Source organism: Porites lutea, chromosome 10 (genome assembly GCF_958299795.1).
Source record: "Porites lutea chromosome 10, jaPorLute2.1, whole genome shotgun sequence".
NCBI lineage: Eukaryota > Metazoa > Cnidaria > Anthozoa > Scleractinia > Poritidae > Porites > Porites lutea.
In genome coordinates, this window is record NC_133210.1 from 6,394,787 (window position 1) to 6,410,720 (window position 15,934).

General features: G+C 38.9%; 1 protein-coding gene across 1 annotated transcript; it reads right to left on the reverse strand.

Annotated features, from left to right (window-relative positions):
• Window positions 1-4,377: 4,377 nt before the first annotated feature.
• Window positions 4,378-15,364, reverse strand: LOC140950632 (phospholipid scramblase 2-like). The gene is made up of 8 exons (XM_073399873.1): window positions 15,250-15,364; window positions 12,601-12,723; window positions 11,439-11,516; window positions 10,953-11,145; window positions 9,500-9,611; window positions 8,185-8,287; window positions 6,634-6,692; window positions 4,378-5,679 (listed from the first exon to the last, which is right to left on the reverse strand). Exons 1-8 carry the CDS (start codon window positions 15,284-15,286, stop codon window positions 5,641-5,643), a joined length of 744 nt encoding a protein of 247 aa, XP_073255974.1. The 5' UTR covers window positions 15,287-15,364; the 3' UTR covers window positions 4,378-5,640.
• Window positions 15,365-15,934: the final 570 nt, after the last annotated feature.

Consider the following 15,934-nt stretch of genomic DNA (forward strand, 5'->3'; position numbering starts at 1 on the left):
AAAACATTAAGCATTAGGGACAGAGCTTATAATGTTTCTTCCAACAATACAGATTTGACTAACCAAATGGTCTGCAAGCTTGCAAAATGAAAGTATCTGGTATTGCGTAAAAGATTTTTCAATAAATTTACTTACTGACATCACTTTGGACATGCTTCTAGTCGAGCCGCAAAATTCGGAAGAGGCAGAACTCAACTTCATGGTAATTTTACTTACCAGTAAGTACTTTCCATGGTTCATCTTTTGCCGTGTTTGCCCTCAACCAAGATGGCGAGAGAAACCGTGAAAAGGTCTATTAAGTTAACGATCAAGACAAGCAAACTAGCTGAAATAGCTTCGAAGAACATAATTTATATCAGTTCATGTATAAACCAAATATAAAGCACGAAAACAAAGCATACCTGGTTTGATTGATGTTTCGAATGCTAAGTAATCAACTCTACACGCACCGCGCCAATCAGAAGCTGCGTTCGTGGGCGAACGCAGTTTTTCAAAATCGTGGGGTTTGCGGGCAAGCGGTTCCTTCTTTCCCCTCCCCCTCCCCCTCCCCCGTTCTTCTTTTTTTTTTTTTTGCTCTTCTCCTAGACGAACCTCGCGAGGAAACGCTTGCTACGCAGGCTACACGAACGCATCCACAGATCCTGTCAGGTCACTTAGCATTACTGCCATTACATGAACCATGTGTCACCATGCAGGAACCATGGCAAGGTTGCCTGACGTCATTTACGCCACGCTGTCTATACTGGAATTCATGTATACCGTATGAGTCGGGTAACGAGAAAGTCTTCCGGAAACCTCGGAAGTGAAACGTTAGCCGACAAAACACCAGCACATTGACCAAGGCCGACAGAAAATTGATGATCCGATCCACGATCCGAACTTCTAGACTGACAGAATCCGGAAACCGGGCCAAAACTTTCAGCTGATCCGCGATCCACGGTATTTTTCAAATCCGCGAATCCGCTCAATTTATCGCCGAAATCCACAATCCGTGAGCTTTTTAAGGCCAAATCCGCCGATCCGCGGACCTATTCACCCCCCTCTTTCATCAATCAATCAATCAATCAATCAATCAATCAATCAATCAATCAATCAATTTATTTAAAGTCATTGTGTGGGATTGAGCCCTCAGAATCCGAGCCGGCGCGGGGGCTCATGTATGAAACGCATGACAAAAATAAAGGAAAAAAATTACTATATTGATTGACTGATTGATTGATTGAGTTGAGAACAGCATGATCTTGGTCTTCGTAGGGTTTAGGCATAGATTACTATCAGCTGACCGGGTCGCTGAGAGCCTGCTGTAATCGCCGTCTGTTAAGGTGACTCGACCCAGTTTTTTTGGGGGGGTACCATCCTACTTTGAAGCTCTGTGGTATCCCCACCTTTACTTTTATCGTAAGTCTAACACATAGAATGGATAACATATAGATCAATCTACAATATAACATAAAATTTTTGGCGATCGGAGTAAATGTCACGTGGTTATAATGCCACACCCCTTTGAGGTCTGAGTCGAAAATCTGCTGTTGCCGGCATTTTTTCTTGAAAATCTCTCGGCTACACATAGTGCGTATTAGTGCCTTGCACTGAACAGAGTTTCACCAAAATCGCAAAGACCCAATTCGAGAAATTCAGCGGTTTCCAAATTTAGGTCATAATTTATGCGAAAATGATAAGCAAACTTTACACGGATTATATCTAATAAACTAAGAGATTCATCCCTTTATTTTGGGCATCGTTATAACAGATGGGTCCTTGCAAGTCAGCAAAACGCTTTAGGGCCTTGTAAATGCGCGCGATTTCGAGCAAAGCAAACATAAAGAAATTATAGTTTTCGCTATTTGTTGACGTTTGTCAGCGTTTAAGAGTCCTTCTCAAGAAAAAAGCATTTTCTTAAAAATTCGTAGTTTTTTTTCTTTCAAATTTTTTCAGGGCCACAATTGATTAACTAACTACCCGGACTCTGAATTTCATGGTCATTGAAAAACTGTGACATTATCTTCTATAAGCCCAAACTTGAGTAAACATTGAAGATTTTTAGCGTTTTGGCTGAGTTTGTGCTTTGGGAGTTGTCTATTGTTTCTAGTCTGTCATTATACAGCATTCTTGTTCAGCACGCGTGCAATGACCACGCTTGGCTGACTTCCGAATGCTCACCGAGATATTCCCGTCACGAGTTGGTTTGATTATTCACTTGCATTAAACATATGAAAAAATGATATTTTTTAAATAGTAAGTAGATTTAGTGCGTAGCACTTCTTGATTTTTTTGCAAAGGCACAAGAAGCACGAGAATTGATTAAAAATTGTGAGTTAAACCTGTATGTATCAAGCCATGGCCTGTCTCACTGTACCAAACTGATCATATCTCGGTGAGCATTCGGAAGTCAGCCAAGCGCGGTCATTGCACGCGTGCTGAACAAGAATGCTGTATAATGACAGACTAGAAACAATAGACAACTCCCAAAGCACAAACTCAGCCAAAACGCTAAAAATCTTCAATGTTTACTCAAGTTTGGGCTTATAGAAGATAATGTCACAGTTTTTCAATGACCATGAAATTCAGAGTCCGGGTAGTTAGTTAATCAATTGTGGCCCTGAAAAAATTTGAAGGAAAAAAAACTACGAATTTTTAAGAAAATGCTTTTTTCGTGAGAAAGACTCTTAAACGCTGACAAACGTCAACAAATAGCGAAAACTATAATTTCTTTATGTTTGCTTTGCTCGAAATCGCGCGCATTTACAAGGCCCTAAAGCGTTTTGCTGACTTGCAAGGACCAATCTGTTATAAGGATGCTCAAAATAAAGAGATGAATCTCATAGTTTATTAGATATAATCCGTGTAAAGTTTGCTTATCATTTTCGCATAAATTATGACCTAAATTTGGAAACCGCTGAATTTTTCGAATTGGGCCTTTGCGATTTTGGTGAAAATCTGTTCAGCGCAAGGCACTAATGCGCGCTATGTGTAGCCGAGAGATTTTCACGAAAAAATGCCTGCAACAGCAGATTTTCGACTCAGACCTCAAAGGGGCGTGGCATTATAACCACGTGACATTTACTCCGATCGCCAAAAATTTTACGTTATATTGTAGATTGATCTATATGTTATCCATTCTATGTGTTAGACTTACGATAAAAGTAAAGGTGGGGATACCAGAGAGCTTCAAAGTAGGAGGGTACTCCCTTCAAAAAACTGGGTCGAGTCACCTTAAATTATAGAATTTGGGGGGATTTTTTTAAAAAAATTATATCCCCCCTTTCTGATCTATTTTTACAGACATCCGCTCTTAAAACTGGCTTGGGATGAACAAAAATTGAAACCCAGCGCCTAGTAGGCCATTTCCGAGTTCTCCCGAGCCGCTGTATCAAAACGAGGTTAAGTGCTCAGCCTTTGATATGAAATTGTGCAAATAAAAATGATTTTCACACAAAAAGGTTGTGCACTTGGCCTCATTTTAAAAGTGAGGGTTTTTGGAACTCGGAAGTGGCCTATTGATATGGCAGAGATGGCGTACAACTCTTTTATACTACTACATGGGAAATTTCTGCAATTTGATTGGCTTAGAGCAGTGGTATTTCAGCTTAATTTGAAATACCTAGATGTGAAAATTACAAACCTTTTGCGGGTAGTAGTATAAACAAATAATAGCATGATTTGTACGAGACATTTGGCATAAATACCACCCGTAATATTTCAAAATTATCTGAAATTTCACTCGCCTAAAGGCTCGTGAAATTACCTATAACAATTTCGAAATATCACTCGTGGTATTTATGCTAAATATCACTACAAATCATGCTATTACCTTTGCAAATTGCCTTACGCTTGATTACCTTTCTCCCAAATTTATACATTGTAGCAGCGTGAAGAAGAGAGGAAGAAAAGGTAGACCACCGAAGGCGCTCCAAACTAGGGAGGTTTGGAGGCATATCTCCTTTGAAATTCATTAAATTTAAGGGCTCGAAAATGACGGAACACGCAACAGTTGTTTGTTTAGTTTACCCATCTCTATTGTAATAGGTAAGGTAAAGTGTTTATGGGGAAAAGAGTGAAACAGTGAAGCCAATAAGGTTACAAGCACTGGGGGCGAGACGGCTACCCATCAGGCAAGCAAAGACACCAGTGTAATGTGGAAAATCAGTCATTCCGATAAATGATAAAAACGCTTTCAGGAAAAATATATTTTTTTTAGATTTCAGCTGTACGCACGGGCGTATGTGCGTTGCAGTCTCTTGCCACGTACCAATTACTATAAAAATAGCTACTGCTACCGCATGGCTGTACTGTAAAACAATTTAACCTCCTGATATAAGACAAGCAAAAATTCTGACTAGCTTTCGGCAGCTATTAACTTCTAACTCAAAAACGGCATTTATGGAAAACAGGCTTCAATCTAATTCATTTTTTCGACATTACATTATTACAAGTGGTATGAGAGTATGCACTAGATATTTGTTATTTTTAAGGATTTAAAAGTATTTATTTCTACTTTATAGGTTTAGCCAGGGCTAAAAGCGAAGCTCTCGTTCATATACTTATAGTTTACACAAACAAAAATTCTAAATAGTGAGACGGTAGCGAGAACGGTAAAAAAAACAAAAAAACGATAAATCTTGTTGGCAAAAAAAAAGAACAACTTTGCACGTGCTGCACACTTTTTTTGTACACTTCTGTCATAATTTTCAACGGCTAAAACGTGAAACTTCCTAGTTACACGTCTTAGCCGAAAAAAAAACAAAGACTCGGCTTTGACGGCTGTCAGTTCATCTTCATAAGGATGGCTTATATAACTGACAGGCTTTTGTCGTTTTCCATGGGCTCCTGCCATGCCTTACCCGGTGTCACGTAGTAGCTGCTCGGAAAAGTCACCAATGGTGCGTTTCTCCGACCCCAAACAATACTAAAACAATTGGAAGAATGACATGTCATTGTTTCCTGCGCCCAATTAGGAGAGACTTTACGAGCAGCTCCTACACTGCCCGCCTTAGAATAGTGCTCGTGGTAATTGTGATATTTGACACTGGCTTACATGTAGGAGTGAACGGACGCTAGGACGTACAGACGGTCACGTGATTACCACTACGGGCCCTCATCACATGGCGGCCATTTTGTCTCGAGAGACTAAAGTAGCTTTGTTTTACCTGTCTAGCCTCGATCGCAAGTTTTTCACTGCGAGGTCGCGGGTCAAGCCTCCAAGGGTTGTCTGGATATTGGTTCCAGGCCCCAGTTGTTCCAAAGGTGGATAACGCCATTTCAAGTGGACAGCACAATCCAGCGTTTGAACGACAGGGGCCAGAATGAAAAATGGCAATAAAATCGCCGCTAGGTTGCATAAGCGATGCAAAATCGCATCAAAAATTGCACGAAAATGATCGTCTTGTAAGTTATTTGATGAAGGGAAGGTTCCCTGTATAGCCTTAACTACAGTAGCGTAAGATACCGTATTATTCGAAAAAGCGTCGCATTTGAGGCGCTTATTAAAATAGAATAATTAAATACAATAATTAAATACAATAATCGTTCCTAGGGTTGAGCACGCGCTGTAGCATACAATGTAAATAAATGAAATGAGTATAAAGCTACCACGACATATCTTCCAAAGGTTAACTGATTTGTAACCGCATCGACTGAGTATCAATTGTTGTTGTTCTGATGTTCAAAGAACATAAAATCCTGAGAAACAAATAAACAAAAAAAATATAAATACACAATGTTTAGTTTGAAATGTCATACGTCTCCACCCCCTAACCCGTGGGATAACTCATTCACACCAACTAAACCTGTTTAATTAAACTAGGTTTTAAAAAATGAAAAGCAGTGATGGACAACTGGAACTCAGACATTTACACAATATTTCACTAAATTTTAAATTACTCTGTAATTTGTACATAATTTGTAATAGCTCAAAGTCCGTGAGCAGCTTTTATTAAGGAGACAATTTTGAACCTTGTTTAACAAAACATGTATAAACTTTGGTGTGAATGGGGCATAATTAGTTGATGATCATGTAGTGAGTGGCCCAAACTAGTCGGCAACACAGCCGTTTTTAGTGTCGTCATGCAACGCTCCTTCCCACAAGAGGATCAAGCGTTGCGTGACGACACTGAAAACGGCTGTCTCGCAGATTAGGCCCAAGCAGGAGCGCTAAAAACTTTTCTGCGACTCTAAACCCCATTGGTGAAACGTACAATCTCAAAATGTCAGGCCCTGCTATGTCCACACGTATCGAATATTTTTGAAAACGGGTTGGTTCACATGAACAAAAGCGTCCCCCTTCCCATGCAACTATAAATTTCTTTTTTCGTGCAAATTCTACGAACAAAAAATGTATGACTGTTTTGTCAACCAACATGATCGCCTGGTCATGTGACTGCAAACTACCAAGAACGACTATTTTAGAATAAAGTTAATCGAACGCACCCTTAACCATATGTGAGCGCGATTTTCATTTACATGAGTGGACGTTTAACTGCTTTGGGCAACGTAGCCTGTAAGCAAACTCTCCGTTTGGGTGCGTGAAGTAACACGCCGCTCTCTCGCGCGTTCTCTCGCGGATGACTTCCGTCGCCACTCAAAATAGAGGGTTTGCTTACAGTCAAAGGGACCAATTATGCCATGAATACTTACAACAAGGAAACAAGCTCCCATTAAAATGGCTTTGAACTTGACATCCAAGTCTAGAGGGACTGAATAAAAAGAAATGGTTAACAACAGGACTTTGAGACAAGAGTCATTTGCCCTGATTAAGGTTTTCACAGCGCGTGGTTTCTTTGCTTTACCACTTGCCTGGATTTAATAAAAACTAGAACAATATTTAAGCCGACGGTTTACAGCTTCTCTAATAGGGAGCTTAAGCAACGACGACGGGTGACGGCAGTGAGAACGTCCAAAAGGTAATGTTCAGCTTTTATTAGCAAGCAACAACTTTGCACTTGCATCACTTTTTTTTGTCGTGAAAATACCTAATTGCACGTTTTATAAAGGACGTGAACAAGCAACGACGAATTTTTCTTTGCCTTTCTAAACTTGAGCGCGGTTCAAGAAATCATTTCCTGAAAAATTGGCCTTCATTTGACATTTTCAGCGAATTGGAATAAACGCGAAAAAGTTTGAAGAAACGCGAATTCATTTTAAAAGTAACGTTTTCGCTGCCGTCGCCGTCGGCAACGAGAACGTCAAATAAACAATAGGTTTTATAAGCAAAACGACAACTTTGCACGTGCACCACGCTTTTTCTGTGCATTTCTTTACCCGTTTTTGCACGACTACGACGGGAAAATGCCTAATATAACTTCGCGCTTTATGGAGAACGTAAACAAGCAACGGCAAAATTTAGTTTCTCTTTTTGTACTTGAATGTGGTCCCTAGGAATTTAACTCCAGGAGGGTTCGCCTGCATTTGACAAAGTAAGTGGGTAAGAATAATTGCGATAAAGACTGAAAGAACGAAAATTCACTTTTTGAGTGACGTTCTCATTGCCGTCGCGTCGTTGGATCTCAAAGTTCCTATTATCTCAACGCCAACTGGAGGGAACGCGACAAATAAGAAGCAAAACAAGAGCAAGGGGGGGGGGGGGGTGGAGAAAGGTAGCCTGTAAGTAAGTTCTCAGGGGGTGGGGTGAGGGAAGGAAAACGATGCGTTTTTCACCCCAAGGCTACTGTTGGGGTACGGAGTGATACCACTGGCACACCTGACGCATTCATCAAAGATAAATACGAGAAAAAAAGGGTGGAAAAAGTACTGAATCTAACTAGAACAGTAGGCGTCACTTTACGCGCTGTAATGGGACAGGAAACGATCTCCCTGTTTTTGTTTCTTTGTTTGTTTTTTTTGGCGTGTGCTCCTAGCGTTCGCACGTGTCGAATAACATCACTTCCCCTCCATCCATTTTTTATATTTTTGACATGGTGTCTAAGCTTAATAGTGACGTAGGCTTTCCCAGGAAAAGAAAACAAACAAGAAACTAACACTGCTTGTACATGTAACTTGTTTAGTGTGGAACACGCCATTTATACCGTCCCAGTATTCCACATACACTGTGCACTGTGGTATAACGTCTAGAGCAGAATGTGTCAAGAAACGTAATTGGCAGATGTCGACTGTGTCAACTAAAATGTGCTATCATATAAAGCATTTATAGGACTTATTTTAATAATATTTGTAGGTAACATTCCTTACATCGAATGCCAAAATTCTCCGCATCTGTGAAAAATTCTCGCGCAAAACCAGACCATTGCTTGGAAATCATTCCAATCTGACTGCTGCCATCAGCAGAACTGACCTAATGCAAAACGACAAAACGTAAATAAAATATAATTAGTACACAAAGTAGAAATCATTGAACTTAGTGCTCCATTGAAATATTGAGTTTCGGTTTCCTGATTTTCTGGATACCATGCCAAACTGTAACAAATGTTTGGGACCGAATAATATTTAGAAGAAACTGTGCTTCTTTAAAGCGAAGACTTGTTGGAAGAAAGGTTTTTTCCATAGTGGATGAAGCTGATGAAGCCCAAAACAGTGCAGATTTCTTCACCAATTTGCAGTCATAAAAAGTCTTTATGTCACCCAGAGGTTGAATAAAGTTTGTTAACACTTTGTAAGCTTCTTTTTTCAAAGAAAGGTGGCAAAATTAATTTCAATTAAAATCAAGGAAAAAGTATTGCCAGGTAGAGAAGAAATATTTTTATTCCAGATGAAATAATGCCCCCCTTTTCTTCAACAAGTGTTTGAACTTGTTGAAACGATGTTCCGTTCTCCAGAATTTCCAGAATAATACTCCCGAGTGAGTACACTGTATATACTGTATTATACTACTACATGAGAAATTTCTGCAATTTGATTGGCTTTATAGTGCAGTAATATTTCAGCTTAATTTGAAATACCTAGATGTGAAAATTACAAACCCTTTACGGGTAGTAGTATAAACAAATAATAGCATGATTTGGACGTGATATTTGGCATAAATACCACATGTGATAATTATTTCAAAATTGTCTCAAATGTCACTCACCTAACGGCTCGTGAAATTACGTAGAACAATTTTGAAATATCACTTATGGTATTTATGCCAAATATCACTGTAAATCATGCTATTATACTAATTAGTTGAGAAGATTTTCCCTTTGGTAATCATTTTAGCAATTATCATAATAGATTTATACCATTAAAAGAAATAAATAACATTCCCTTGGTCACTATTGCAAGGCCGTGCATGCTCTAAGGAAAATTGAAGGGAGCCCAGTGCTCTGAAACTGTAAAATCTAGGGTGCCCAGCATATGATTTGTATGAAAAAACTGAGATTTCTAGTCACCCGAGGGCAAAAGTTAGGTGCCAGGGGCCACCGGGCTCTGCTAGAGCACAGCCCTGTATTGGGACTGAAAGATTAAGTGATTGCCAACAAGTCTTTAATCAACTGTACAAATAGTCAGTGGCAAACAAAATTTAACATTATTTCAATGATAGGGTTATTTCTTTGACCTAACAACTCACAGGAAATTCCACATCTGAACCACAGCTGCAAGGACAGCAAGGTCCATTGATCGTCATAATGTGTTGACGCTGGGCATCTTGCACTTCTAACTTTGCTTTCCACAATGTCCACCTGATTGAAACAAATAAATTAATTAATTAATTAAAATGGAGAGCCTCAATATCTACATGCAATTAACTCTCCAGACTGACCAAACTGAAAATACGTTTTCCTAAATGACTGACCAGCCAGGGTAAAAAATGTTGGCCAGGAAAACCACCTCCTTTCATGCAAGAACCGCAAGACCATAACATTAATGTTTGATTACTGGCAATGAACCATGATCAGGCTAATCCTTCCCCCCAATGCCAAAAAAAAATTTGCAGCCTCAAAAAAGGAGGACCCAAATGCATGTGTAACCGCAAGCATCACTAATGATGGGATCCAGATCTATGGGTTCAAAAAGCTCTGGGTAAATTTCAAGAAACTGCATGTTGGCAATCAGGGTGCAAAGAAAATAATTTTTACAGCTTGCCATTTGGGCAAGCTAAAGCTAGCATTTACTAGCCCTGACGTCTTTTCAACTAGCCCCAAAAGCTTTTTGAGAAGCAGAATTGATTTCACAGTTCTACTGTTCATTGAATTCGTCAAAAAACATCACTTGCCCGTCGGGCAAGTTAAAAACAGAATTCACTAGCCCAATAGCAAAATCCACTAGCCCTGGGCTATCAGACACTACTTTCTTTGCACGCTGGCAATGAAGAATAATTATTCCTTAGTTTGTAACATCATGCCACAATAGCCGAAACTTATTTCTTTCAAAGTCTGAAGAGTTATCTATCTCAGCATGCAAAGAAAGTTGTGTCCGATAGCCCGGGGCTAGTGGATTTTGCTATCGGGCTAGTGGTTTTTGTTCTTAACTAGCCCGATGGGCAAGTGCTGTTTTTTGGGAAATTCAAATTACAGAAGGATTGTAATCAATCCTGCTAATCAAAAGGGTTTTGGGGCTAGTTGAAATGACTTGTGGGCTAGTACATACTAGCTACCGCTTGCCCGAATGGCAGGTTGTAAAACTGGCTTTCTTTGCAGCCTGAGGATAGTATGTCAACTTCCTGAAGCTCAATTCTAAAATGCAGTTGTTTATACTAGCATTACTCACTTCAATTAATTTTTAGTACCTCTTGTAATTTTAAATACCAGACTAGATCTTGGCCTATGAGAACACACTTATGTATTGTGAAACTCACACGCCAGAAATTTTTATGATATGTTGCAAGGTAAAAGCCAATAAGGCACGACAAAACTGAACTGCATTAAAAAGCAAGAGTAATAAGTTTGTGGTTTTAAGGTTTGCTGGCATGTTATCCTGAACTTTATTGTAATTTGGTCACTACACAATCAACATAACTGAAATTTTTCAGGTGTTCACAGTTTTCTGAGTTTACTGTAAGGATCTCAGTTAAAATAGCTCACTTTTGTTCCACATATCCAATGACTGTCCCGGGTGGGGACTGCACTTCTATTTCCTGAAGACAGCAAGGACAACAGCAGCACTGGCACCGGAGGGGTCGGGACAAGTGTATGACTTCTCTTTGCATGTTGTCTAAAATTTTCATCTCAAATGGACGACCAGGGCCACAACACTGCCGAGTACAGCAGTCGGTGTCTGAAGATACGTAACATAGTATAATTATTTTATGTAAGCATATCTTATGTCAATATAATTACTACAGCTGTAAAGAGTTCTTATAAAACAAACAAACAAAACATGACATTAAGTAGCCTGGAACCAGGCTCCGCAGTAGGGAAAAAGGCAAAAAACGGGGTCAAAGAGGGAAAATATCGGCGAGTGACGCGAGACGAACAGTATCCAACGCTGATTTTTGCTCCTTTTTCCCACAATGCGGAGCCTGGTCTTAAGCTAGACATTAATATATTGCTTGACTTTATTCAACATACCTTCAGCAGCAAAGTAGACTTGTTGACCCATGGAATTACATATCTTGTACTTGTTGTTGGTCTCAAATCCCACAAAAGCTTTAAATATAGAAAAAGGTCATAAATTATGCTAAGTAAAATTCAAGCTAAAAGAATAAACTTGTCCTCCACGTCTTTTTACTGGTTTCCCCTTTGTTTTACACTGTGAGCAGAGGCTACATTTTCAGGGTATGAGCTGGCATGTGAAAAGCAAAAAAAGGCTCATTTTTCTTCTGGCGATAGATTTCAATCTTTATTTGAACAGAAAACCATAAGTTTCAAAAACATATTATTTTACTCAGCCATAAGTGTGCAAAGAAAATAGTGTCCGATAGCCATATGTGTTATAAATTAAATCCGTTGCCGATAACAATGCATCCCCTAAATTCCCTAAGGGTATTTTTGCATTCGAGCGCTATGTTTTAAAATTCAGTTTTGAGCTTGCAGCTGACATCAACAGAAAAATTCAGATTTAGAAACCGAAGACCCGGAGACAATTCACGCTAGTGTAAGTAGTTTTTTCCAAGAGTTTTTCATCCTCTGAGCGGATTTCTCATCAGGATATTTGGGTTTTTCCTTTTTCAGCGAATCATTCTATTAATCCTAGAAATGTAGAAGGGAAAAGAGGCGAGCCCGATTTCGACACGTGAATGCTAATTAACTTGAATTGTTAAAATACTGAGACACACTGAGAATCAAATGAATCTTGAAGAACAGCAAAACGACGACAACACCATGGTTAGTGGATAATGCTACCAGGCTAAATGAATTCTGTTCTTAACTTGCCCAATGGGCAAGTGAAGTTTTTTGGGGGGAATTCAAATTACAGATGAACTTTAATCAGAGAGTTCTGATCATCAGCAATTTTGTTCCGGCTAGCTAGAATGACTTTTGGGCTATTACTTTTGCTGGCTGACTTTCTTTGCACCATGAGTCATGTACAGGTATATATTGTAGTCTATGTTGTTTTCCTTGGTTTGAATTTTATTTTCCTTTGTTTTTGGGTATAATAAATTATGTGTGTGATAAAGAGTTTGAAACAAGGAAAAATTAAAATTAAACCAAGGATAAAACTGAACCACAGCATATATATGACTAAGCATAAACTACAAACTTCTGTAAGTTGTTTAGCTAAACAACGTACCTTCTAAAAGTTCAATTTGCTGTTGCACAAGCACTTGATCAATGGCAGTTAAATACTCCAGTCCAGGAGGGCAACCCATTGGTGCCTGAGGAGGCGGCATCCAATTCATTTGACCAGGAACACCTGCAAGAGTTATTGCCTGAATAACATCTTTGAACAGCAAAGATCAACTTACAGAATGTAATCTGGCAGAAGGTGGGGGCCTTTTGGTGCTTTTTTTTCTCATAAAAAATTATCATAGCCAAGAAGCTGGGGTAGTTTCATAACCTTCAGTAACCTGCCCTGGCTAAATTCCCATACATGTACTTTATGAGATGAAACACTTGTTGCCTTCCTTGTATATTTTTTTATGGACAGGTATTGAGTTTCTTAATATCTACCTAAAAAATAACTTGAGTTTACCGGTTTTATGTACATATCACTATTTCTTTGTTGTAGTTAGGACCATCCAGTTGACCAAGCATCAGGGGCAGATCCAGGATTTTTTTTAGGAGAGGGTGCACTTTTCTCTTGCTCTACTTCAACACCAATAAACCACATAGTTTTTTTTTTTTTTTTTTTTTTTTCGCAGAATACCAGTTGAATTAGAAAACCGCAGGTCATCTCAGGCGGGGGGGGGGGGGTGCCCACCCCCTGCACCCTCCCCCCTAGATCCGCCCCTGAGCATGGTCAACTTAAAACCGTCAAGTCTCTATCTCTAGTTACCAAATACTGATCGAATTAATTTCTTACAAAGCTATCAAATTTGTAGGCCAGTAGAGAAATGGCACAAATTGTCACAAAGAGCCTTTTTGCCACACATAAATATGTAGCTCAACATGTTTCAAAATTTCCCAGGCACAACATTAGTCATAAAAAGCATGATTGATTTTCATTAACTCTTTTGTTCTTAGACCAAGCTAATATGGCAAAATTAATTTTTCACTCTAACTTATTTTCACTCTCTTTCAAGTGGCCTTAAGGTGGAAACCTGAAGCGTGGTTTCGACACTTACAGTCACTTTGATACAAGTTGTTTTGATATGAACTGAAGCCATGAAACAACTCAACAAATATCCTAATCACTTTCAAGTATTGTTTGCATTCAAACAAGAAAAATATTTGGTGTGAAAATTCCTTGTTCCTTTAGCCAAGTATGTGAAACTAATTAAACCTTGACTGAATCATCTTCTATCAAAAAGACAAGGTATGTGTAAGTATCCATTTTATCATTTTCTGAAAAATTCATGACAATTACTCAGACTTGCCAGCCCCCAAAAAAGGCAAAATTGAAGACATGTGAGACTCTGAACCTAGAGCTGGGAAAAGTAGTGAGAAACGGGTAAAAAGTCATGAGATGTCCCAAATTTCCTACAGAAAGGACTTCCAGTGGGGATTATGGGTAATTGGAAGTCACACATCACTTCAATGTTACAGCAGTAAACACCACAATCAATTTTACAATTTAGGTTTTGTAATTTCTATGTTTTGTTGGTGGCCATCTTGAAACAAGATAAACAGTAAGTCTGCACATTTGGTGGTAGCAGCAAGTTGCGGTAGGCTAAAAGAATGTACCGGTAATCAAATGTGACTGCTAAGCGATTTTTTGGATTGAGCTGGCTATGTATTGATATCTAACTTGGAAATAAACCCTACAACTCCAAAATTCTTTTGGAGTTCGACTTTTCGTTAAAGCATGACAAATCAGTTGTCAACTCGTGAGAGCTTGAAATAGGTTGTAAAACCGTCAGACTCATGATAAAGTGGTGAGACCTGGCAAGTTTGATAACCATAGCCATTTAAATTCTGCTAATTCCACAAATTCTTAAGATCCTGTTCGAACTAACATTCATTTTTGAAATCTGGACAGCATTCTGACAGCTGTGTTTGATTTAACTTAATCCAGAAAATTATTTAGTAATATAGGACTTAAAGCAAATTATCAAATAACAATAATAAATTTGTTATGGTAGGTCAATTTCTCCTGCAATAAAAAACCAAGGTATTAAAAAGCCTTTTACCCTCCAGGAAATTGCGCTTTAGAGCTTATGAATATTCAGAATATTAAGGAGCCCTACATAATTTTGTAAACATTACATAATCGTAGCCAGCTTTTTCAAATTATGAACACTCGAAAAGTATGAATATTCAGAATATTAAGGAGCCCTACATAATTTTGTAAACATTAAATGCATTATGTACATTCGTAGCCAGCTATTTCAAATTATAAACAATCGAAAAGTAGAGCATTTCAATGTGTGACTTGTCGTTTGGTTTTTGCTGTTTTAGTGCGCTGAATTGTCATAAACGATTACGATTCAACACTTGCACAGATTTAAGCTTAATTAATGCCGACTGATATCAAACCCCCAAATAGCTTGAGTTAATATTATACAGTAGGCTATGCTGCTAGCTATACGTTCTAGTGTGTTGAATTATCCTGTAGATACGGTAGACTAAAGTGTTGAATCGCCTGTAGCTAAAGGGCAGATAATTTTCAACTCTTCAGGAGTACACTAAATGTCCTTTTCTAACTAAAAGCCCTGAAATCAAAAGCGTAAAATCAGTGACCACACTGTACGTGCGAGTTCGCCAGTCTTGGCGATTTCAGTTTTTCCTTTTAAAAAGTCGTTTAGTTTGCAAGTTAAGCATAAGATAACTGCAGGAATACCTGGCTGTTGCTGGACAGGATGTTGATACTGAGCCATTGATGTTGTTTGCCGAAGTTGACGTTGAGCGTGTTCGAGCGTGTTGTCGCGCCGAAACCTTCAGAAACCTCGTCCCCATTCCTTCTATCCTCCCACGCAGACTTTCTTTTAAGTTCGTCACGCGTTCTTGCCCCACGAAAGTCTCCTGAACCGAAAGATAAATTCCTTTCCCATTGTTCGCAAATATCAGCAGGTAATCACAATCGGCGCTGCTGAAGTCAAAGTGTTGACAAGCCAAACACATACGTACAAGCTCCGTAGAGTGTGAAGGTGACCAAAGATTTTTGCTCCGGACGAGAATCTAGGAGAGTAGCGTTAGGTTTTTGTATATTTCTCTCTGTGAAGGCTGGATTTGATGTCATTTGTTCGTAAAGTTGTTCTTTAGGTGATGCAACGGCAGGGTTACCTTGTAAGACGGGGATTTTTTTTTTTTTTTTTCACACGTTATTGTTTTGTAGTAAAGCCGACTTCCGTTCAGCAAATTTAACCCCCGAGGTAATTTTTTTTCAATGAGATTGTGAGGGTAACCACTTGTATGAACGCTTGTGAGTCTACTGAGTAGTTTGTTCTAAAACTGTAAGGTCTTCACCTTTCATGAGACTTTTAATACGGTGATCTTTCCTGGAGCTATAAACAGATAAAGTCAAG